General features: G+C 40.7%; 1 protein-coding gene across 1 annotated transcript in view; it reads right to left on the bottom strand.

Moving 5' to 3' along the window:
• Positions 1-26,792, bottom strand: part of kiaa1549la (KIAA1549-like a) — a 198,396-nt gene that overhangs the window by 119,066 nt on the left and 52,538 nt on the right. The window contains exons 8-11 of the mRNA XM_028584441.1: positions 25,257-25,328; positions 22,912-23,083; positions 20,332-20,492; positions 15,720-15,755 (exon numbers count right to left, since the gene is read on the bottom strand). Of these exons, the coding sequence (XP_028440242.1) occupies positions 15,720-15,755; positions 20,332-20,492; positions 22,912-23,083; positions 25,257-25,328 (441 nt within the window). The remainder of the gene's footprint in view (positions 1-15,719; positions 15,756-20,331; positions 20,493-22,911; positions 23,084-25,256; positions 25,329-26,792) is intronic.

The raw sequence follows: 26,792 nt of genomic DNA, 5'->3' as shown, positions 1-26,792 counted from the left end.
AAACCTTGTGAAGACTTACAGAAAACGTTTGACCTCTGTCATTGCCAACAACGGGTATATTACAAAGTATTGAGATGAACTTTTGTTATTGACCAAATACTTATTTTTGACCATAATTTGCAAATAAATTCATTAAAAATCCTACAATGTGATTTTCTGGATTTCTTTTCTGATTTTGTCTCTCATATGATGAAAATTACATGCCGCTCTCATCTTTTTAAGTGGGAGAATTTGCACAATTGGTGGCTGACTAAATACTTTTTTTGCCCCACTGTATCCTTCTGCATCTTCTTCCTTTGTAAACATTCTCTATACCCTATCTTTACTATCTCCACCACCATCTCTCCCTCTCTTTCGCTGTCTACTGACAGCATGTTCACTTTGTTGACTTTCATCTTGGTTGAGCAGCTCAGTTCAGTTTAAAGAAATCTTTGCGGACAAGACTTGTGGTACATCGTGAGCCTCTTATCAGTCAGTCAGAGATACAAGGTGGTTTTCTCCATATACATTTAGAACAGTGAAGGAGTAAAAGAGCAACAGAGACATAAAGACAGCAAAGCTGGGTCCAACCATTTCTTTTATTCAAGTGACTGCGCGCACGATCCCGCTGCAACACCAAATTATATACACTTATTTTCCTTGCCTGTACTATCAAACTGTAGCTTCTCCTCTTGTCTAATTTGAACTCAGAGCAACAGCCAACAGCAGCTTGATGAGGTACAGCAGATGGATGAGATATGCTATATTCCCCTACAGCCATATTGATTTAGATTCAGCTCTAGCACGGCGAATAGTGGAAGCTTACCACAAAGCTACATGCAAAAAAAACGTACCACATTTAAGAAATAAAATAAAACACACAGCAGGGTAGACTAGGTCTCACATCATTATGGTGCTGCACCAGTTAGATAAACCCTGGAGTGGGTATGGGACATGATGCAGCAAAATGCTAAATAACTTGAACACACATTGAATACCTCACAAATGAAAAATGGATTGCCTTTACTTTTGCTGATTCACCTATATTGTAATCCAGATGGAAGCCAACTATCTGTTGCTTTCACACCTATACAAGAAAGCTCAGAGGGAGTAAAAGCCATTTTGAAGAATGTTTCAGCTGCACAGCAGACGTGCTGAGTGATGAAGTCAGCCAGACTCTTCAAAATCCCTCTTTAATGCTTAAACACAGATGCAGACCTAATATAAACCATTGATGGAGTCTATTATTTTGCTTTGGTCTGGTTAGTATTCAAATGACACCTGGCATTAAGGTTTAAATACACACAGAATGCACTGTGATCAGACACTGCGGTCGGATCATCCAGACCACATCTGAAGGTTTTCTGGTCAAGTCTAAATGCAATTAGTACGGTGTGACTACATTTTTAGGGGAAAAAGCAATTTGAAAGGTCATCTAACTCCACAACTTGCTGCCAGCTTAAAGAAAGCCCAACAAAAGCTATGAGTAGTAACAGTAAAGTCTTCCTTGCAAAAAGTGATTTAAAAATGAATGATGCCCATCCATGACATTGCTTCCATTGACCAGGGATGTACTATAGTTCACAAGTCTGCCAGCAACCTAATTTGCACATTGAGATCTAACTAAAATGCAGAATCGAGATAGAGTGCTCATTGTAACGTCCCTAAATAAGCAGACGATGAGATGTAAGCTAGATTTTGTTGCAACTTTATTTCTTACCTGAACACAGGCTACTGTGGGCCATAGCTGACACCAAAACAATTGATTAACTGTTAAACTATTTTAATTAGTTCAAATAGCTCGCTAGCATTCTAGCCCAAAAACTACAGTAACTTCTTCCTTCTTATTAAGAATAACAACACCCAATTTAATAACTGCACACAAGTTAGATAATTATCTATTGTGAACAAGATAAAAATATATCACCTTTTGGGACTTTAGGGGATCCGTACATAATAGAGACTATAGAAGTTTGAAAAACAGACAACTTCAATTCTTTTAAGGGACATACTGTATATGAGGGGGTCCCCTATGGAGGAAATATCTCATTTGACTCATTTGAAATTGACAGACTTCCAGCTGACAGCGGAGTCTCTGAGCTTCATGCCGGCTGCAACTAGCTGGCTTGTCACGTTAGATTGGAGGGTCTCATTCCGACAATTTTCGTCCGTTATTTCACCACTAAATTCACTTCTGAGACTTTTTTATGCGAGAAATCAACTATGTAGAGTTTGAAAATGGGAAGTTTTACAAAAATTGATGGCCAATTACACATTTGCTTTGATATATTGTCGGACTCTCCAGTCTGATGTGAGAGACCCAGTCAGCTGTAAAGGTGCTGACACACAGGGCCGATTATCGGCCGTTGGACAGTCTGGCGAGGTCAGTGATTCAAATCTGTTCGGTGTGTCCCAACCTGACATGTTCAGTCGGCGGCAGGGCAGTCGGGACTCACACGGAAATGGAGAGCGGAATGAGGTGACTAGAGTCTCTCAAAATCTTTTTTGAGCTGAAATGAAGACAGATTCAGCAACTGCATGGCCTATTTCTCGCTTACAATGTTTTCAGAAACATGTTTCAGTGAACTATTTTAGTACAATATGAGATCGTATTCTGAACGGCCGCCATGACAGTCTGGCTTTGAATTTCCGGAGAAAACAAACCCATGTTACGCATAGGCACGGGAAGTAGGGGTGCTGGGGGTGCTGCAGCACCCCCTGTTGGTGGCAGCCCCCCTTGTTGGCAAACTACGATCAAGCCAAGCCCGGATTACCCAATGGGCATTAATCATTATGGTGATAATTATCCAATCAGAATAAAATAAAAGTTGTTTACAAAAAAAATGAAGTCTCGTGATTGTGTGTTTTATAAGTCAGTCAGTGTCGAGGAGCTAGCCAACGTTAGCTTGGAAGAATCGCTGCCTTCTACCAGCTACACTCAGCCACAGCTAATGGTGGCTAACGTTAACTTTAGTGAAGTTGTTGTGGAAAAAGACAGAGATGAGGCCGGACGGTCATCAGCATTACAGAACAAGGTAATGGCACCTCAGGTACCATCATCTCTGAAGACCGTGCACTACGGGGACCGATTACAGAGACCGTCCGGGAGGAAATTATACCCAGAGGGATATTAGCCTTTCAGAATCGGGCGGCTAAATATCCAGCATCTCGGAGGGGGAACGAGGCTGGCGGTAGAAAGACACGCTCTCTCACTAACGAGGTACTGACCCGACACCTTCACAACGGTGAAACAATACCATGGGAGTGGATTCTATATTTACTGTCCACCGGAGACATTTACTGCGTTGTCTGTAAAGTTCCACCAACACACAGCAACGCATGTGTAGTAGGGTTTAGCGAGCTGCTGAGGGAGCTTGACGTTGAGGATTTGATCTGCGACTTTGCAAAGAAAAAGACAAGAAATTAGAACTTCTAAAGGTAAGAGCTATTATGCTATCTGTAAATTGAGTAGGTTAATATAATCTGTTGTGACAGTGTGACCAGATAATGTACATATTTTGTTTAGTTTATTGAAATGCCATGCATATCAGACGTATTGCATCATAATTTTGTGATGCTGCTATAGGCCTGTGTGAGACTTAGTTGTCAAGTGCAGTATATGTTGGCTTTTGCAGTTTGTGAAGTTGGCAGCTGCCTAAGTGACTGTTGTTTTGCAACCTGCACTCAGCTGTGTTGTGTGATGTATCTTCAGTCAATCACATTTCAGAATTACTATTGTGCTTTCTGCTTGGGTGATTTTAGTGAATATTATATTGCCATAGTCTTGAGCCATACAATGCTTTGGTATGATTTAATTCATTGTAACATTGTCTTGTGATGTGTGAGTCAGATGGCAGTACTTGGTTTATTGAACTGGAAAGATAGTGACAGTGGATAGACAGGAACGGGGGAGAGAAAGAGAGGGAATGACACGCAGCAAAGGGCCGCAGGTCGGATTTTAAACCCGGCCTACATGGGGCGCAAGCTAGCTGTGGGAGTTAGAGGCCGCCCCAAGTCATTCCTCTTTTGACCAGTAGTGATTTGGCATGTGATTTATGTATACTTATTTAGTTCGCTGTGCAGTACGCCCCGTACCATGTAGCCTACTTCATGGAGGAGGGGGGGAGAGGCAGAGGTGGAGTGGTTCTGCGCGCCAGCACCCCGCACCCCCTGCTGAAAATGACTTCCCGCGCCTCTGATGTTACGCGTTCGTACAATCAGCTGCCGGTCCGAAAAATTCGGGACAGTCCCGAAATCCAAGCAATTGTCCCGAATCCCAAATCCTGCCCTAATTGTCTCAACAATTAGAGCAAAGTCTCAAGAGCAGACTCTCGAGTAGTAGCCGGGAGAGTTTAACTACATCTCCCTCCAGCCACACAGACATCTAGCTAAACCTGTGTGCAGTAGGCTACTCTCAGACATGCCGTGACCCAACCGTTTCTACAGTCGATATCTAAAGCAGCTGGGTGCTCTCCTGCTGCAGTCTAGTAGTAATTGTGTTTGTTTTGTTTCATAATGTATTAATAATAATAATTGTATGTTTGGGTTACATGACAGACAATTGTTTTGAGATTCATGTCACCCAAAAAGAAAAGGTGTTCAGCCTTGATTTAAAAGAACTGAGAGTTGCAGCGGACCTACATTTAGGTGTCTCCCGAAGAGAAACAGCCATCTCTCTCTCCCCGGCCTCTGCCTGCTGCGCTGTGTGTGTGTGTGTGTGTGTGTGTGTGTGTGTGTGTGTGTGTGTAACTCCGAAAATGCAATGTACCACAGGTTCCTGTTAATCTTATGATGGACGTGTTGTGATATTTAAACAAACGATCCACGAAATAAAAGCATCTTACTTACGAGACCGGGTCTGAGAGACCTCCAGGTTACAGCGGAGTCTCTGAGCAATGAGGTAGCAGCCCCAGCAGGCGCTAGCTGACTGTCACGTCACTTTATTGAGCTTCTCAACTCCAAAAACTTTGAAGTAAATTGTCAATTCGGCAACAATTTGCGCAAGACAGCCTATATTCGAAATCTAAACAGTTCATTTCTCACCTAAAACGTTCTCAGAAGTGAATTTAGTGGGGAAATAACGGACGGAAATTGTCAGACTTGAGACCCTCCAGTCTAACGTGACAAGCCAGCTAGTTGCAGCCGGCATTGCCTACTCGCCGGCCGGCCAATGAAGCTCAGAGACTCCGCTGTCTCCGCTGGAAGTCTCTCAACCCTCCCACCAGCTGTTAGGCCACACCTCCTCATTTGAATTGACAAGTGTCACTTCGAATTGAAAAGCCTTAATGTTAAATAGAAATAGCAATGGTGAATCTTAAAATGTCGAAAGGCAATTATCAAATGTAAAATTCAAAAGATAAAACTTCAAATTGAAAATGATTCATTATTATTTTCTATTTGAGATTTTAATTTAAGTATTTCTATTTAAGCAGAACTTTACAATTTCAAATTATCATTTTACATTTCAACTTTGCTTTTTCAGTTTCCTTTTTCTTTTTTAAATTTAATTATGACATGATTTTTCCTAGTAGAGTAGTAAAATAATAATATTTTTAATTTGATCTTGCTTTGTTTTCTCTTTGGACTTTCAATTTGAATTATGAATAAATATTTCCTCGGTATCTATCTTATAAGAGGTCCTTGGCTAAAAAATTAAATTGAGAACCTTTGCTTTACACTACAAAATTCCCCTGTTTTACTATCCCTCCTCTGAAGCTCAGCTCAAGACCAACAAGTGCCCCCCATCTCTTACACTGGAATCACCTTTAGGAAGGGATCTATGTGTGTATCCTAGTGGCTTAGGGATCTAAGATGCTGACCACGTTATCACAATGTCCCTAGTATAGGTACAGCTGGGGGCCTTTGTTCAATTTAAGCCTCTCAATTCCTGTCACATCTCTGTGTTTACTATCTAAGAAAATCCAAATCACAGCTATTGTGGACAGCAGGACCAATTACAGTGACCTGTAAGTCTTTCAATGCACTTGTGGGCATGTGAGCCTTGTATTAAGATAGACTTGAAAACATTTTAATCTATGCTTTAATCACATTGCTACAAGTTTTTCCCAAACAAATTCCGGTTTTAAATATTTATCTCATTTGCTCTCTACTTGGGATTGGAAGAGGGTAAATATCGCTGTGGATAGGAACAGTGATTGTAGCCTCACGGCACCATTTGTGAAATCTCATATTTCGGGACTCTTTAATATTTGATGAGCTCTCTCGTAAAAAAAATTATTATTACATACTGTAATGTTAAATGTTTATGAAGGATTGTAAAAACAAACAAAACCTTAGAGCTTGGAAATTTAAATGTTTATATACTATAGAAGAAGTTACAGTAAAGCGGGGACAACAGACACATCATGTACATATATTTGGGGGTGTTTACAACCTGTTGTGCTTTGGTGTCACACTAGCTCCATTACTCCATTACAAAAATTTCCTGTAATCCATCCATCCCTCACTTTGCCTCTCGAGGGATGAAGATGGGAAAGGCTGGACCAAAATAACCTGCAAATCAGCTGACATGCTCAACCACTGCAACAGTAACCACAGGAGTGGCCTCTGTATGGTTCTTCGTAATTCAAACTGTTCTAGCAACTTTTTTTATCAGTTGTCTGTTTCTGCTTTGGGTCTAGCCATGATAAAGTATATCATTCAGTGGAGAACCTTATATAACTAGAATTACCGCCTTGCAGTTGTATGCCTCCAACCAGTCAAGTTGCAGTTTACATCCATGTCTGTCCAGACTCACATAATTTATGTAGTGAAGACTTTGAAGCAATTTAATAAAAATTGGCAAACGTGGATGCTTTCACACACAGAAGCACAGAATATCCAAACAATCAACACGATGGGCATTTCAAGATGGGCATCCAAGATTAGTTTCACCAATCAATATCCGACCAAATGTGAAACATGATCACAATCTACCCTTCTGTTCCTGAGTTATGGCGTTAAATAATGGCATGAAAAGTGTTTTTGCAGACCATTACGAAGTTGACCGTTGACCTTTTGGACATAGAAGTTGTTGGATCCTAAAAAATGTGCATAAACTGATCTTGTACAAAAGAACACTGGCCAACGGGCACTCAGAGACAAAAGACTCAGACACCATGTGGTCTTTCAAACAGAGGCCTACATGTAAGTTGCACATCCCTTGGTCCAAACTCCTAAATGAAGGAAAGGAGATAAGGGGGCCACGAAATGGCGTCCTTGGTGGACCTTCATTAAGGTTTTCAAACCTTTGACAGTTTGGAAATCTCCCCATTGGCTCAGAGGTACCATAAACACAGCATGGGGCCTTAACTGGCCCAGCTGGCCAACAGCGAGTCACTTATGTCAAATAGCTAACCGCTAGCCCATAGCAAAGTAGCTAGTGTGTGTCTCTTTGTCAACCACATGTTAGTCTGAGAGCTAACTGACTAGCTTAGTCACGTGGCGTTGCAACGCACCCCACTATCGTATTCTTGAGGCTAAATAGCTTTTGTGCAGCAAACACATAGCCTAGCTTCAATGAGCTAACGGCTAATCTGGACATGACCGAGCAACCCCCAGGTTGCGTCACCCCCTCCTTGCACACTCACACTCACACACAGACACACACAGTGTCTCCCTACATGCTGGTTTGTTTTGCTTTGTTGTAGATTAAAAAAAGGTATATTGGTTTTAATTGATCGAAGAATTATTGATCGGCCATTGATGATTTTGAAGTTAATAAATTCTACTATACTTTAATTAGCAGTTGTTTGTGATTATTTGTGTACTTATTGTAATAATTACTGGTTGAACACAGGTCAGTGCTCGAATTCACCCTTCCTTTTATTCCTTTAAAGAATACTAGATAAATTAATCAAATTAATTAAGATCTGTATTTTAAAGGAGTACCACCTAATGAACCTAATTTTGATTATTGGTCCCTGCCTTTGCAGGGTGGTGCCCCGTTTTGATTGTTTGTTGTTTTGATAAATTTATTAATAACCATATTCATAACTTAAAATTGACTTTTGGTCATAGCGCCCCCCGCTGGCAACAGGAAATGCGCCTTACATGGCAAACATCATCCGATTTACATGAAACTTATGTGTGGTCAACATGTGATACTGAGCCGCCCCCTATAATATAACCACGCCCACCTACTCAGGCCACGCCCCCTTTCATAACATTTTAATTGTTTAAGGTAGAATCTTGTGTGAGGTGTCATTGAACTCAGCAGAGACTTCCTTATTCATTGGTGACGGTTTGGCCCGCCCCCTATGCTTAAGCCACGCCCCCTTTTATAACTAAAGACCCGTTTCATGTAGACCCTTGTGTGAGGTATCATTGAACTCAGCAGACACTTCCTTCTTCATTGGTGATGGTTTGGCCCGCCCCCTATGTTTTAGCCATGTCCCCTTTTATAACTAATGACCCGTTTTATGTAGACCCTTATGTGAGATATCATTGAACTCAGCAGAGACTTCCTTTTTTATTGGTAAAGGTTTGGCCCACCCCCTATACTTTGGCCATGCCCCCTTTCACAGCTAATGAACTGTATGACGTAGAGTCTTGTGTGAGGTATTGTTGAACTCGGCAGGGAGTTCCCTTTTCATTGGTGTTGATTTGTGGTGTCTGAGTGCTGCGCAAATGCACGGTCGCAAAGGGGCGGCGTCCGCCGGTAACCCCGACGCTCCAGCAGGGGACCCCAAACTTTCCTTTCCCAAGCCACATTAACCAGCTCTGACTGGGGGCTCCCGAGGCGTTCCCAGGCCAGGTTGGAGATATAATCCCTCCACCTAGTCCTGGGTCTTCCCCGAGGCCTCCTACCAGCTGGACGTGCCTGGAACACCTCCTTAGGGAGGCGCCCAGGGGGCATCTTTACCAGATACCCAAACCACCTCAACTGGCTCCTTTTGATGCAAAGGAGTAGTGGCTCTACTCCGAGCTCCTCACGGAGCTTCTCACCCTATCTCTAAGGGAGACACCAACCACCCTCCTAAGGAAACCCATTTCGGCTGCTTGTACCCTGGATCTCGTTCTTTCGGTCATGACCCAGCCTTCATGACCAAAGGTGAGTCATCTACAAAACACATGTAGAACAGTTGGGCATACTCCCAGGCTCCCTCCAAGATCCTTGCGAGAGTAAAGAGCTGGTCCATTTTTCCACGACCAGGACGGAATCCGCATTGTTCCTCTTCAACCCGAGGTTCGACCATCGGCCAAACCCTCCTTTCCAGCACCTTGGAGTAGACTTTACCAGGGAGGGTGAGAAGTGTGATACCCCTGTATTTGGCACACACTCTCTGGTCCCCCTTTTTGAGCAGGGGAACCACCACCCCTGTCTGCCATTCCTTAGGTACTGTCCCAAACTTCCACGCAATGTTGAAGAGACGTGTCAACCAAGATAGTCCCTCCACACCCAGAGCTTTCAGCATTTCTGGACGGATCTCATCAATCCCCGGGGCTTTGCCACTGTGGAGTTGTTTGACTACCTCAGCAACTTCCACCAGGGAAATTGACGACAATCCCCCATCATCCTCCAGCTCTGCCTCTGAAATAGAGGGCATATTAGTTGGATTTAGGAGTTCCTCAAAGTGCTCCTTCCACCGCCCTATTACCTCCTCAATTGAGGTCAACAGTGTCCCATCCTTACTGTAAACAGCTTGGATGGTTCCCCGCTTCCCCCTCTAGAGGTGGCAAAAGTTTTCCAGAAGCACCTTGGTATCGACCGAAAGTCCTTCTTCATGTCTTCTCCGAACTTCTCCCACACCCGCTGGGTGATTGATTGACAGCTCCGCCCCTCTCTTCACCCGAGTGTCCAAAACATACGACCTCAGATCAGATGAAACGATTATAAAATCGATCATAGACCTTCGGCCTAGGGTGCTCTGATACCAAATACACTTATGACCATCCCTATGTTCGAACATGGTGTTGTTATAGACAATCCATGACTAGCACAGAAGTCCAACAACAAACAACCACTCGGATTTAGATCAGGAAGGCCGTTCCTCCCAATCACGCCTCTCCATGTATCTCCATCATTGACCACGTGCCCATTGAAATCACCCAGCAGAACTATGGAGTCCCCCACTGGAGCCCCATTGAAGGTCTCCAAGAAGGCCGAATATTCCTAGCTTTTGTTTGGTGCATATGCACAAACAACAGTCAGAGTTTTCCCCCCACAACCCGCAGGTGTAGGGAGGCAACCCTCTCGTCCACCGGGGTGAACTCCAACGTAGCGGCGCTCAGCCGGGGGCTTGTGAGTATCCCCACACCCGCCCGGCGCCTCACACCCTGGGCAACGCCGGAGAAGAAAAGAGTCCAACCCCTATCCAGAAGTATGGTTCCAGAACCAAGACTGTGCATAGAGGTAAGCCCCACCAAATCTAATTGGTAGCGCCCCACCTCCTGCGCAAGGTCCAGCTCCTTCCCCCACAGAGAGGTGACATTCCACGTCCCCAGAGCCGGCCTCTGCCGCCCGGGTCTGGTCCGTCGAGGCCCCTGACATTCACTGCCACCCTTGTAGCAGCGCACCCACCCCCAGCGGTTCCTCCCACAGGTGGTGGGCCCATGGGATGGAGAGGGAACTTGACCTTTGACCTCCAAAATCTAATCAGTTCATTCTTGAGTCCATGTAGATGTTTGTGCCAAATTTGAAGAAATTCCCTCTAGGGGGTCCTGAGATATCGCACAAGAATGGGATGGACGGACAGACCTAAATAAATTGGGTTGGGGGTCCATGTAGGGTTCCTGCTGAGACACTGTTGGATGAGAGTGGCTTCATTTAAGCAGATAAAATTACTAGCTTGAAAGGGAAAGGAACTGGCCAGGCAGTCTAGGCTGATGACACAAACTTGAGTCACTTTTTATAGATGCTACAAAATAAAAATAGATAGATTTGTTTACACCCCTATTACTCTATAGTTATTCAGCTTTCCTCACTGCCTCCTCCTTTCTCCTCCTATTAATCTCCCATAGCCAATGAGGATGGAGGAATAAGCAGGGGTGCAACTACCCAGTGTCAGGGGGTTATGCAGCAACAATTTTGCAAACAAACAAATGAATAAATAAATAAGTGTGCCAGACATCATCATGTATGGGCTTGAAAATAATAAAGGTTTATTTTAAAGTATATCAGCCACTGTAGGCCTACCATATATATATCAGGGCTTGACATTAACGGTTGCCCAGTTGCCCTTGGCAACCAAATTGTGACAAGTGGCAACCTAATCATCACCCCTGGTTGCCCCCTGTGGCAACCACATTATTGTAGCCCACTTTTTTCTTGTACTTTAATTTCATTACAATAAATAAAACATCATTGATGGCATTCGAGCATATGCGTTGCAGAAGTTAAAATTTGCATTCTGATTTGTTTACTACGTCCCTGCTGTCAGACATAGGCTAATTGTTATATTTCCCACATGCACAGGGTTTTGATACAGAAATGCATTTTTCATTCACAATGGCAAGATTAGCCTAATAGCCTGTAACAAAACATGTTCCACACACATCCACATTCTCTTCCAATTCTTCCTCAGTGGTGAGTGGCTTTCCATCTCTGTCTGCACAATTTTTTCCCCAAAAAGGACAGTGAAAAGGTTGGTCAACAGAACTTCAAACCATACTGGACATTTAGTTTTGTGTGGTCTAATAGAACTCCTACCTGATGTCATCACTGGTCTCACCTCTATTTGATACCATCGCCAACCTCATGTCTGTCTCATTCACTCCTTGCCTGTGTTCTTCTCCACTAAGACATATTGTCAAACAAACATTGTGTAATAGAGTTTCCATATTAGTTTTTCCATATTAATAATAATAAGAAATAAATCTGTTGGTATCAAGTGGCTCCCCCTACACTTTCACCTAATGTTAGACCTACCTGTTGCCTTCCCCTGTCTTTCCTGATCCACCATCCTCACACCTGAATGAAATTAACTCACTGTTAAATCTAGCAGCCTAAATTCATTTCTTAAATCAGCCTAGTGAAGGCATCAGATAAGACAACTATTATGCAGTAAGGTTGTGCTGCTGTTGAAATTACATTCACGTTTTGGATTTGGAGAGCCACTTAGCACAGACCTTTAAAGAGAGAGAGAGAGAGAGATGTGACCCTGTAATTACAGCTTTCATGTCACCCAACAGATGTAACTATAGCCTGTATGTCTGACAGCACAGCTAACATGAACAGCTAATGGTAAAAGAAAATGTATTAATGATTCCATGGTAAACCAGAGTTATTGCATAATTTATGTTTTCCAGCTTCTTGTCATTTATTGTGTATGCTACCTTATATTTACCAGTTTTTATTTTACCTTAATAAAATTGAGATATGTCATGCTATGGGATTGGTACCATAGGGTTTAACCAAAATCTAAATGTAGCTATCAGCAACATTGGTTTGCATTAAGCTAGCCGTAAACCCCACTTTAGCTGCTAGTGTTAGCAAACACTAACTAGTCTGAGAACAGTCTCTTAACGAATATTTGCAAGCCTCCAAGTTTGGTAGCAAATCTATGATTCCATGGTAAACTAGAGTTATTGCATTAGTTATGTTTTCCAGATTCTTGTCATTTATTGTACATGCTACCTTACACTCACCTAAAGGATTATTAGGAACACCTGTAAGATTTCTCATTAATGCAATTATCTAATCAACCAATCACACGGCAGCTGCTTCAAAACATTTAGGGGTGTTGTCCAGGTCTAGACAATCCCCTGAACTCCAAACTGAATGTCAGAATGGGAAAGAAAGGTGATCTAAGCAATTTTGAGTGTGGCATGGTTGTTGGTGCCAGACGGGCTGGTTTGAGTATTTCGCAATCTGCTCAGTTACTGGGATTTTCACACACAACCATTTCTAGGCTTTACAAAGTATGGTCTGAAAAAGGAAAAACATCCAGTATGCGGCAGTCCTCTGAGTGAAAATGCCTTGTTGATGCTAGAGGTCAGAGGAGAATGGGCCGACTGGTGATAGAAGATTAACTTTGACTCAAATAACCACTTGTTACAACCGAGGTATGCAGCAAAGCATTTGTGAAGCCACAATACGCACAACCTTGAGGCGGATGGGCTACACCAGCAGAAGACCCCACCGGGTACCACTCATGTCCACTAAAAATAGGAAAATTAGGCTACAATTTGCACAAGCTCACCAAAATTGGACAGTTGAAGACTGTAAAAATGTTGCATGGTCTGAGGAGTCTCGATTTCTGTTGAGACATTCAGATAGCAGTGTTGGAACCATCCATTAGTGGGTTAAACATTATCTTTTTCAAGCAAAGGGTTTTCAGCCAACATGTGCTCAGGGACAAAGAGCCTGAGACAAAAGACAGGCCTACATGTAAATTCCACATCCCTTGCTCCAAACTCCTAAATGAAGAAAAAGGAGATAAGAAGGCCACAAAATGGCTGAATGACCACAAAGGAGTGGCCAAAGTGGTCAAAACTCTAAGAACTACAACCTTGTAGTTCACACCTTTTCAGAGATCTCTGGATCCCCATTCACTTAACGGCCCCTGAACACAGCATGCGGTCGGGGCCTATAAAACCTTCAGACCCACCTTTTTTCATTCACCTTCCATTGCAACCCGTTGCTGAAGGGAGCGCGCAAGCGCTTGTGCTAAAACTTTTATTTTCTGGAGAAAGTGGATTTAATTTCGGTGTCCAAAGAGCATCGTGGACCTATGAAAAACGCACCACTGTTTTTCATATGTGCAGGAGAAGGACAAACAACGTTTTTCTTCTCAAAGTCGACATAGCTTACCTCCTTCTACCCTTTTTGGAGGGAAAGTTTCTCCGTGGCCGCTGACGAGCGACATGGACCGGTTCTGTTCTTTCGTGGAAACCTACGGACTGATGGACTACATACAGTAAGGCTTAGTGTTCTGGGCAGAGAAAGAACATAGTATGTTTATTAATGTGTAAAGGCTAATGTTGCCATTTGTTTACCATTAATGTGATCGATTGATAAGCGTTACTGCTGCGCGTTTGATTTATTAATCTATGATTGTGACCGCTGAGTCAACTTTCGGTGAATGTACTCTGATCACGGTGCATTGTTGATAAGTTGTGTTGAATATGTAGCTTGTTCAGGCTGTAAATGCTACTTTTTACTTCCTCCACTGCTGAGGAGTTTTAGTTACTGTTCTAGGAGATAATAATCTCCGTTGGTCCGTCTGTTCACAGCCGCGAGGCGACAAGAACGCCACAATGTTATCTCTGCGGAGAATCAGCTGTTTAGCACACCAGAGTGGTTATAATGAACGTTCCCCTCAATGAGACGAAATTCTCAGTCTGCCCTAATTTCACATTAGTCCAGACCTGAGTGACTGAGAGGGCTGGCCATTATCGATAACTAAGATCTAAGTGTGTCCCTTTCTTTCTCCTTTCTTCTAACACACGTACACACACACACACACATGTACGTATACACACGCCCAAGTGAACAGCTAGCCAACAGCGAGTCACGTATGTCAAATAGTAAATAAATGCTGGTTTGTTTTGTTGTAGATTAAAAAAGTATATTGGTTTTAATTGATCGAAGAATTATTGATCGGCCATTGATAATTTTGAAGTTAATAAATTCTACTATACTTTAATTAGCAGTTGTCTGTGGTTATTTGTGTACTTATTGTAATAATTGCTGGTTGAACACAGGTCAGTGTTGGCCCCTTAGTACCAATTGGGCATTGTTTAAATGCCACAGCCTACCTGATCATTGTTTCTGACCATGTCCATCCCTTTATGACCACCATGTACCCATCCTCTGATGGCTACTTCTAGCAGGATAATGCACCATGTCACAAAGCTTGAATAATTTCAAATTGGTTTCTTGACCATGACAATAAGTTCACTGTACTAAAATGGCCCCCACAGTCATCAGATCTCAACCCAATAGAACATCTTTGGGATGTGGTGGAACGGGAGCTTCGTGCCCTGTATGTACATCCCACAAATCAACTGCAAGATGCTATCCTATCAATATGGGCCAACATTTCTAAAGAATGCTTCCAGCACCTTGTTGAATTAATACCACAAAGAATTAAGGCAGTTCTGAATTCGAAAGGGGGTCAAACACGGTATTAGTAGGGTGTTCCTAATAATCCTTTAGGTGAGTGTATATTTTCCAGTTTTCAGCTGAGCAACCTCAGTTTTGAGGATTTGCGGTTTTCCTGCAGCTTTTTTGCTTTATCCATCTATTTCCATAGACGACAACTCACTACTCGTACCTGCTCACTCAGCGCTACTATTGAAGGGCGGGTCTTGGCGTGGCCATAGTAGGATTCGTAAATTTGCCTCCCGCTCCCTCTTCTATGTCAAAGTTCTATGATGGACTCTTATGAGATAGGGCGCCTATTCTAGCATGTTAGTCCTCTAAAATGTTATATAACATTGAGGAAATGCAGAAATGATTTAGAAACGCACAACAGCAGCTACATATAGAAAATACCAAAAAAATAATTTTTAATTTCTTTTTTTTTTACCATCGCTTGGCGCCCCCCATGGTGCATATAGCGCATACACACTTTTTGCGCCACTGGGAATAAGTCATATCGACAGCACAGTAGCCACATGCACAAATTTACCCAGCAACAGCAGGCAGCACATACAGAAATAAGCAGCCAACACAACAGTTGTCCATGAGTGACTGTCAGTTAGTCAGTCAAAATCAGCAAACAATGCAGTAAATTATTCATTCAGTAATGCAATAAGTAATTCAGTCATCCATCAAACCACTGTCTAGTGAATACCTGGTGGTGGTAACTGCCCTCCCTTCGATACGAGGTCTAAACAGGGAGAAAGTCGAGGGACAAGGTCAGGAAGAGTTAATATAATAACAGAATAGAATAGAGTAGAATAGGATAGGAGTGGATAGTATAGAAAGAAGTGACATATTTTTACCAGCAGTGACAGAGATGCTGGTTTTGTTTTCACCTGTGTGTTTGTGTGTGTTGCATCATCGCAAAATGTGGTCCTGGAGACATCTAATGTAGCAGGAACTACTGAAGTGGTTTTGAGTACTTTGCCAAGTGTTTATATGTCTGTATGCTACCAAATTTTGGTCACCGCACAACCGTGCAAGATAGTCATGAAACTTTACAGATCAAAATGAAGGCAGAGTTCAAAGATGGATGGTCCGAGCAAGGGCACTGGGAGTAGGGGGGTAGGAAGTATTGTCAACAAATCCTATGAAAATATCAAAACCAACAATCTGTTAGTGTTTCTCAATACTTCGAAACCATTGGTTCCTACTGAAAAACGAGTCACAAACAAACATTAATATAATTTCTTTAAAAGGCTCAGTGATTTCCTAAAACAGCTTGGGCAGGCACTTACTGTAGGTTTTAGCAAACATTTCTCAAACCAGAGTAAATTGTGCATTTGCTGGGGACTGCTCTAGTAGTATTTATGACAACCGGCTGGCGGTCATATTTCAATTTCAGATGTCAGTTACTCATGGAAAGATTGTAACAGGTGACAGTACGGCCCTGAGCTGTGCTGTCCTGGCTCTCACATCCACAGACAGCGCAGAGCAGAGCTCTGGCCCGGCCGTCAGACTGAGCCAATTTAATACTGTCAATTTAAAGGGGGGGGGATCTAAGCGGCCAAATGGCCCCTCCGAACTTGGACTGCTCCGTGATTTGGTAAATCTGATTGGCTCAGTCTGACTTTCGGCCAGGTTACTTTCCTCTGAAGTTATGATCACAGAGAAATGTCGAAAAAAATAAAAGGTGGTAGAGATAAAAAAAAAAGAAATGGGCGGCACAGAGAAGGTTAAAAAACAACAAACAGAGCATGATGTGGCAAAATGCGCAACATTAACCGACCTTTTCCGTAGTGTTTCCACTACGGAAAAGGTCGGTTAATGTTGCCAGGGTTAATGCCACTGTCAGAGAGAGCTCTGATGAGGCAAGACCAGGACCCAGCAGCAGAGACATGACAGGTGCACTATCAGCTAGAGCTGGGCGATTTATTTCCCTAAAAAACTCGATTTACGATTCGATTCGATTTCCCCCCCCTTCCATTTAAAACGAAATAACTGCGAACTGTAAATATATTTTAAAAATATATATTTATTGTGTTTAATTAAAGTGCATCAACATAAACAAAATTGCAAAGGCAAACCCTTTCTCTAAGTGAAAAGTCACTGTGCAGTGTGCAACAAAGATTGTTAAACATCTAAATTATTTATACTGTATTTGGATTAAAAAAAATCTGAATCGATTTGACCTACCAACTCGATTTTTAAATCAAAAGATTTTTTTCCCAGCCCTACTATCAGCCATGTTGGGCAATAATATACAGTATGTGCATTAGGTCAAAGCTGATTGAGAGTGAATAGTTAATTAATTTAATATGATATCATAACAATGAGTTCCTAAACTCCTCAACTAATTAAAATAGGCCACACATTTAATTTATTGTATTTGTCTGTTTTTTTGTTATTGTCTTTAAGTTATTGACTGTTCGCTCTATTGATCATCTACATGTTTTTGGTACAGAGGTTAGCAGTAGTTTGCAGTGAACTGGTACTTATTGTTCCAACTCACTTATACTTAGTCAGGTCTTGTTTTGAATTAATTAAAACTGAAGAGACAGGTGTGCAAAACATCCTGAGTTGAAAGTCTTTAACAACATCAGACTCTTTTTACCACAAAGGCTTAGTTTTATTTGTTTTACATCTGTATTACATTAGGTAGTATTATTACTATTAAAATTTCTTCCAGAAAATGTTCTAGGTGCGCACTTCATTAAAGGTCGCTCTATCCCAAAGTCCCGGGCTGATTTTTTGTCCCAATACATCCCTGGAGAGCAGGACAGCGTTTGTGGGATTGACTCAAAAATAAATTAAAGTGCACATGTTCATGGTACCGTAAAGGAACATGTCGGCCATTGCAACAGCGTGGCCCATTAGTATGTTTTGACAATGGAGCTCAATGGCACATAGGAATAAGATATATCAGGCTTTAGATTCCCACAATCTAGATCAATTCATGGTTGGTTTTGGTCTTTTCATGGGATTTGATGATAACCAGTAGAATATCACCATTCTTATCCTTTAGTCACCCCTCAGAGAAGCCAAAGGGGAACACACATGTTTTACACAAACTGTCTATTTTAAACATCCATAGTTTATTGGAGAGTTTCGATGAAAAATAAGACTTAACATGCTCAACTCACATTGAAACTTAGGAGACTTTGAAGACTGGGTGCTGGATCCATGTGGATAATAATATATAAAGGTACTTTGAAGAGCACTCCAATAATAGTTTTTTATTGCCATGTAATCAAAGCAAAAATGTTCAAAAGTAAACACAATTTTACTGGCAGAAACAAACTAAATAAAGACTTGAAACAAGTTAACCTCCCTCCGAAATATTTCATAATATTGATCATAATATATAACCATTAAAACTATATTTAAGGATCTCTTCAATATAAATCAGTTTCCAGTATCTGTATATTACAGACATATTATCACAGAATTTTCCCTCAAATTCTTTAATGTGTGAATCTATCAGAGAGCAAAAGACTCACACCAGCTCTGTTTAGAATGTCTGAGAGAAATGCCAGATACATAGAGCACATCTCAAAGCCACTGTTGTACAAAGACAACAAATGTAATTTTCCACAGTCAATTCCCTGTGAAGTCTATCCATTGTAACATTTTTTATATAAAATCAATGACACTGACAAACCCACAGCCAGTGTGGTCTAGAGATAACGTTATAGCCAGTCAGTAGTGGTCAGTTGGCATTAAACATGCTAACAGATTAACTCGCAAGTGGTAGAGCTAGCTCAGCTAACCCCCACGATCACATAATCATTGCACATATTTATTATGCTGGCCTGCTTATTGCTTGTTTACCATTTCACTGACTGCAGTGACACAAGCATCTGTTGTTCATGGCTTCATCCACCACACTATGTCCAGGAGAACAATCTGACCTGATCAAACAGCTGGTGGCAATCTATTTCACACATGCTCATTTGAAATGATTGATTTTTATTTAACCTCAAATGAGTTGATGTCAAGTGAGCACTATTATTGTGAAAGGGCCAACATTACCCGAATGTTCACTTCCAGTACACTGAGCCCTGCCCATTTTCTCTCGGCCGATTAGTCTTCAAAGCATGCATGATTAGCAATGACCACGGGATATTGGGCAGCGGAAAAAACAAATTAGTAAGGCCTGCACACATGGGCTTACATTTGTGTGACCTGAAGAAACAACTTGAATGGTATTTTGGTTTTTTTTTCAACCCTATTTTCCCATGCATTGGTGTCTAAGTGACTACTGTGAACAAACATCTTTGAAATTGGTCCACTAATACCTCCTGTAATCGGCAGCTGAACTGGGCTGCAATGTAATCCTATCGGGCAAATGAGCATTGTGAATTTCGGTTCAATAAAAGTGATGTTTTCAGATTGTTATTCTAAGTGTCTGACAACATTATTGAAAGGATCCCTACAGAGAGATATAATTTTGTCAAAGAGTAAGATCCTTTTGAGTTTAACCAGAAACAACCCCAAAATTGCCAAACTCACCAGACTCCATTTAAATAAACAATACTTTTAGCATGTATAGAGCCAGCATATTTCCACAAGTAAATGGGTGAATTAAGGGTTTATTTTAACCAAACCAGGGTGGTGATTGTTGGAACAGCAAAAAGACAAAATAAGACAGATTTTAATAGTTTTATTTTGTTTTTGTTACCTTTGAATGAAGTGTGTTTTATAATGATGAAATTACTGTTTAGTTAAATGGAGTCTGGTTGTTTTGGCGATAGCAATTTTAGGACTATTTCATGTTTTTTTTAAAAGGATCTTATGCTCCAAAAAGATTAACTTCTGTAGGGATCCTTTCCATAATAATGTCAGACACAGAATAATAATCTTAGCATGTCAGTGGCATAACAAGTGGATGTAAATTGAAGGTGTGCGATTGCTCATTAACATTACATTGCAGCATGTTTCAGTGCAGCAGCGGTCTTGCTTAATACTGGAGCAATTTCAAAAATTGTTGTTTCCATCAGTCACTAAGACACAAAAATATGGGAAAATTGGGGGGTTTTCTGTGTGATGTGTCACTCATTCAGAACCATGTTATGTAATCTTTGTTAAAATGTAACTATAGAATTGGCTTTTGGGACATGTTAAGGTGAAGCAGTGCTCTTTGAACATTTTGGGGTAACATTTTACTCCTCAAGAGTGAGACAACAGCTGATTATTATTAATACTAGAAGAAAGAAAGAATAACAGGAAGAACAAAGAGAAAAGGGAGATGTAAAGGATCATAAGGAAGTACACAAAAGCAGGGTAAAGGGATAAAGTTGGATGACTAAGATGGACAGTCTTACCTTGGAGCGGGTTTTGAAGGTCCTGAAGGCGCCAGCTTTAAAGATGACCCTGTTCCTCTTACACAGAATGAAGGACACCATACCGATCACCACCATCAACAGGAAGAGAGGCGTTAGAACAGCCATGATCCACAGGTTGCTGGGCGGTGTCTTTACCACAGCTACAAACATACAAATATTCTTCCTCAGTATTTGATTGTGTGTACAATCATTCCTGAGCAGTTTAGCCATCAAATGGCTGGACCAAGACAAGCAGAAAAAAACACACCAACGGATCAGGTTGTTCAACACTTGTACACACTTGAAAGAATAGTTTGACATTTTGGAAAATATGTTTAACCGTTTTCTTGCAGAGAGTTAGATGGAGTTGGATGGAGTTTGAGCCAGCAGGTTATCTTAGCTTAGCATAAGAAGTTAAAGGGGACATATTATGTTCATTTTCAGGTTCATAATTGTATTTTGGCTTTCTACTAGAAAATGTTTACATGCTTTAATTTTCAAAAAACACATTATTTTCCTCATACTGCCAGACTGAATATACCTGTATTGACCCTCTGTCTGACCGCTCTGTTTTTTTAGAGCCTGTCTCTTTAAGCCCCCCTCCCAAAAAATACCAGTCTGTTCTGATTGTCAGTGTTACAGAGTCTTACGCTTACTTCTTACTTCTGCAACGTCATTGAATGATTGTAATGTAATGTATGAAATATGAATGTAATGTAAATGTAACCCAGATTAAAATAGCTCAACCAAATAGAAAAATAAGAAAAATAGTATTTCATTTCTTTTTCATTCCAAGAAAAAGTTAAAACTTGAATAAATTGCATTCAAATGCAAAGATTGTGTCTATGTTTTTGTGAATTGTGTATGTAAACTGTGTTATTTGGTACTTTTTTTTTACTATTTCTATCTGCTTCTAAATTCTTTCTACTCTTTTATATAAACAAGCCGGCATTCAAACTTACATTTTGGTCTGGGGTATTATTATTATTGAACTACAAACTGCTCCTCCGAACCTAGACCTAGACCTAGCCTGGTCCTAACTTATCTACTACTTGTAGTAAGTGCTACAAGTTTCTTTGTTTAGTTGGTTTCATGTTTTCTGTTTGGTTTTCCATTTCCTATTTTATTTTGTAGTCTCTCTGTTCCCCTATGTGTTGTCTTGTTTTACTTCCTAGCTTTTGGTTTTCCCGCCCTTGTGATTGTCTGATGTGTTTCACCTGTTCCCCAGCCCTAGTGTCACCTGTCCCTTGTTTCCTCATGACCCTGTGTATTTAGTCTCTGTGTTTCCTTTGTGTCTTGTGGGTTCATTTTGTTTCGTTCCATGTGGTGTTATTCTGTGGTGTCAGGTATTGCTCTGAGTTTTTTGTGTTTTTTTGGGTGGTGTACTGTGTGTGCCTGCTCATTCCTGGCTTCCTTGCTTCCTGGCCTGTGTGCTTTCTGGACTTCTTGTTTGTACGTTTTTTTGCCCTGCTATCCTCTTTGTTTTTGGATTTTATCTTCATTTATAAACTTCAAACTCTGCAAAAAAAAAAACTAAAGTCTCCTGAACTTAATTCAGCTATCTTAATCAGATTAGTGTCTACAAACAGTCTTGGATTTTGAATTTGTGAGTTTGAATTTGTATTGATATTCTAAAGCTTTATTGGATGCATACTGTAGGGCATTATGGAAATACCCAAAAGCTACACAATGTCACAGTAAGCCAGGGCTTTATCTGTTGGACTCAAGTTTAACGAGTTGAACTAGGAAAGTTTTCCCCAGTGTGGGGTCTCTACAGTGGCTGCTAAATATGAAGTGTGCTCTGTGCGTTGACTGCATCTGTAATATGAATGTAACTATTTAGCTAACAAAATCCACCTACAAGCATCTCTTAAGCTCACTATGTCCTGTTTCTTAAATCTGTACAAAAAAAACAAAGTGTAAAAATGATAATTGGCCATTTTACAGGCGGTTGTGCTGAGCAAGAAACAGAAAATATCTACAGTTAATGGTAATGTCATGGTTTTTCCCTGCAGACTTCAGGTCCCAGGAGGCTAGAAAGAGCTTAAATTTACCTTTTTTAGGGTATTTGCATTAAACCGATCCCCATGTGTTTCATATCAAAATGTTCAGAACAAACTTGGTTTTCCGTATAGTAAGGACCACATTTTCTTTCTAGAGCAATGTGTAAAGAGATAATTAGGCGCTAAAGCTGAAACGTTGTTCGCTTTTTGAAATTCCTCAAATCTCTTTTGAAAGCCAACCTTAACTTATGACGTGTTGGGCGAATTGTTTCGGTGCTTTAAAATGAGTTTACCAAAGTCTTAGGTTAACAAAGTACTGTAATATATGATTAAAATGTCAAATACATTTTTGTGATATTGCTTTTTGAGTAGGAGTGTTTTCGTGAGTCTTTTGTCCTCAGAGGGTTCAATTTGTTTATAACCACTTTAAAGTGAAGTGTTTCTCATGGACACTGGCATTTGAGGAAATAAAACCTTTAATTTGTATTGTGTCTCTTGTGCCTGACTTGCTTGGTCCTTTACATATATGATACACAAAAATGTAACATCACACTATCCAGTAAGATAATAATCTTACGTTCAGCCTGCACTTGTACAAAGTATCCCAGTGTCAAAGCCATGGTCTGCGAGTCCAGACTGCTAAGGGTCTTTGCAGCGGTGGAGCCAGTGATGGGTGCTCCATTCAGTTGGGCAAAATAGGTCATCTCTGCTGGGTTCTTCGGACCAGGCAGTCGACGCATCCTCACCATCTGGAAGAGGACAAATAAAGTGTCCAATATCGCAAGCTGATAATGGCATTTTGTAAAAACGTTTTATGGCTACATACAAACTACATACAAATACATTATCATTACATATCAGCTCTAGACTAATTTGTTTAAAAGTGTCTTAGGCATAGTTAATTTTAAAAATAGAGAATATCAGCACAACAGAGTGTCTACAGACAGATTGAACATGCAATCCTTTATATCTCCAAACCAAGAGATTAAAATGATATATTAACAGTGGCCCAATCAAAGTTCTGAATTGGCTCGGCTGCTTTGATCATGACAAACCATTTGCTGCAAGATAACTGCACTTGGGGAAGACACTCGAGGATAACTGAGTCATTTGAAATCTCAATTTCCTTTCATCATACATCAAACACTTCTTTTTTTTTTTTTAGACGAACACATCACACGGTTTAATCAAGTCTAGTAATTTGATTTTGTCATAAAAAAAAGGATGTGTGGAATTAAATGGCTGGATGATTTCTCCCTTCTTTACAACCCAACCACCCACCCCCAACCCCTCTCTCTGTACGCCTCTCCCAGTCTCCTCCATTTCTGCAGCCATAAAACTGGTCATCTGTGACTTCCCATTAAACCTTCAGGCTGTGTAAGGCATAAAGCCCAGGAGTAGTCAATCGTTGTTTTAATTTGCACAATATGGAACACCGGGCAGGACACACACAGAATACAATTCAGTAAATAATTAAAATCTACTTGCAGAGACTTACCATGTATTAAAATCATATTTATAATCATTATTAATTAATTTGCCTATGTTGACAATGTGTGGTCAAAGCAGGGACAGTTTTGAGAACTCTCTTTTTTGATGCAAAGATACTCTGATTCTGACTCTGTTCAAAGATACTCTAACATGTGATAAGACTTGGAGTCTGCTCCCATACAGCAACATTTTTAACGTAAAAGAAGTATAAAATTTGCTTTACGGAATGTCAACTAATGATAATTTTTATTATCAATTAATCTTCGGAATATTTTCTCAATGAATCCATTATTTGGTCTATAAAATGTTAGAAAAAGGTGAAAAATGTATGTGACAATTTTTAAAGTCCAACTTGATGCCATAAAATTGCTTATTTTGTTCCACCAACTGTCCAAAACCCACAGATTAAAGTTAATTCAGTTTAAGAACCAATCTCGGTGATTACTAGATTATAAAATAGCTCATCATTCCAGCTCCAATCTCAGAAGTCATCGGCTATCAGTCTGATGACTATTTAGCCTCTGGGGGCAATGGCCAATAGTCTACAGTCGTTTACAATGATAGTATTGTACTGTAATGTATTTCTGATCATTTGTTGAAAAAGAAACACTAACACTGCAATTTGATTGATCGTGCTATTTATAGGGCAAAAATGCAGTGTGGAATGTAACAAAGTACAAATTCTTTGTTACTGTACTTAAGTATGTTTTTCACGTATCTGTACTTTACTTAAGTAGAATCAATAGTGCATACTTTTGACTTTAACTTCGTTACATTTTGCAGCAATTATGTATACTTTCTACTGCACTACATTTCTACAACGTTCCGTTACATTTTCTGATCAGTTTTTGCCCCTGCCAAAAAGTCTTCCTGACCGTCACGTTTGTCTCACCAGTGAAGTTTGCTTGCCATAGATATATAGGGCACCGCCGATCTTTCATCGGCTTCCAAGCCGGCTACGGTGCTCCAGAGCCCGGGCGCAGCGCTGCTGACCTTCGATAATAAAGCCTCCGGTAAAAGTAAAAATGAAAATGTTTTTTTTTTTTTATTATTCCCGTTTTTAAATTATAGTTGCCATCTATTTCTCTCCACAGCATCGTTTACTCCCCCGCCAGGCAGTGTAAGACGCGTTCATATCTTATTTATTTGGCTGGACCTCTTCACATCTCCTCCCCATTTTCACTGCTTCACACACTTTATTTGCTTACTTGCATGGTTAAAGAAAATAAAACCGTCTTAAAATACATCCATGAATAAAACCAACCACATTCCGATTCTAACAACATATTTCCGTTTTTTGCTGGTTAGGATAGGAACTTCATTTAAAAGCCAGGCCTTGTTTGTGGTAGTGGACATCTTCTACTTTTACTGAAGTAAATATGTCTCCGGTTATTTGTACTTTTACTTAAGTAGTCTACTGAGATTCAGTACTTCCTCCACCACTGCAATGTACAAGTCATCTGCAACTCCGACAACCATCTCTTGAATGCAGTCTCCCGCTTCCTAGGAGGTGCACAGGAAGTGTCATGTCCTTTATATGGGAATTTGCGGGGCGTTTTCTTATGCTAATTAGGAACAACTGGCACGTGCTTTCAATTACAAAGAGTGGGATTCATCAATCCTAAGAACACAGGTGCAAACAATTCTGCTGTTTAAGAACACGTCATGAATCTGACATAGACTTTTCTTAGGGACTTTCTTAAGAACATATTTAAGAGAAAACTTTATTGGTGAATTGACTGTAGGTCACTATGTCCCCCATTATGGTCCAGACTGAAATATCTTGATACATATTATTTACCCTTGTAAACTATGTAACTTTTACATACATACTTACCCCTGCTATTCCCACACAAAGTTACAAAATTGTTACATTTCAAGCACTTTCACCTGTTCTGATTAAGTTCTAAGAAATAAGCACCAATTATTATCAAAAATCTTGTTTATATTTTTTTACCTTTTTTATAATTGAATTTCCTTGTTTTCTCACAAAAAACAAAAATGATCATATGATCATAAATGTGATCTCACAGGGGTAAATTGCAAATATGAACCATAAATGATGTATATATCATTGGTAATTGAGCTTAGTGAGCAAGTACACTGTTATGGCTGTATTGATTTAAAAGCCTAATAATGTGGTGGGTCCACCAGACCTGGGAACATTGGCTGTGTAACAAAAATATGAACACCACACAAGGTAACATAAATTCTGCATTTCATTATGCTACTACTGCCTACACGCGCAGAAGGCTACATAATATTTGCACGATTTCCAACAAGTCCTGTTACCAGCATTGTTATCAGTGTTATCGGCACATGCATGCCGAATGTACATGAAGGATCTTTGATATGTGTTTTCAGTTGTGTCGATATGGACGGAGATTAGTTCTAAGACGCACAGCCTGTTTAAGGCATATTGAGGCGTTTTCCTTGGCCTGGCAATCTGTATGAAAGGATCTGACATGGAATGGGGGAACAGAGTTGTTCAGAATGACGGCATGTGATCTAAAATCACACAATAGGGCAGCATTATGCTGGTGTTGTTCAGTGTAAAAAAGCAAAGATGTTGTAATGGCGGATCTAAGCTACATTTCTACAGGGGGCACCATCGAGACCATCCTGACTAACTGCACCACTGTGTGGTATGCCAGATGCACAGCCACTGAGCAAAAGGACCTACATTGTGTAGTGAAGGTGGCCCAGTGCTTGTTGTGATGGAGCTGCCAAACCAAGCACCATTATTAGAGACACCACACACCATGGCCACTCCCTGTTTGAACCACTGCTGCCGAAAAACGTTTCAGGGCAATAAGATACCTTACCAATAGTCTATATACACGACCTTCCACTTCCAGGATTGCCCCGTTGCTGCCAGAAATTCCGCCTTATGTTCATCTTTTCAGCTGGATGTCCATTACCTTTTGCTTTCTTTGTGTTGGAATTTTAAACTCCGGTAGATATATG

Source organism: Perca flavescens, chromosome 8, assembly GCF_004354835.1.
Source record: "Perca flavescens isolate YP-PL-M2 chromosome 8, PFLA_1.0, whole genome shotgun sequence".
NCBI lineage: Eukaryota > Metazoa > Chordata > Actinopteri > Perciformes > Percidae > Perca > Perca flavescens.
Note: the sequence above shows the minus strand (reverse complement) of the source record. Positions and strands in the feature narration are given on the sequence as shown.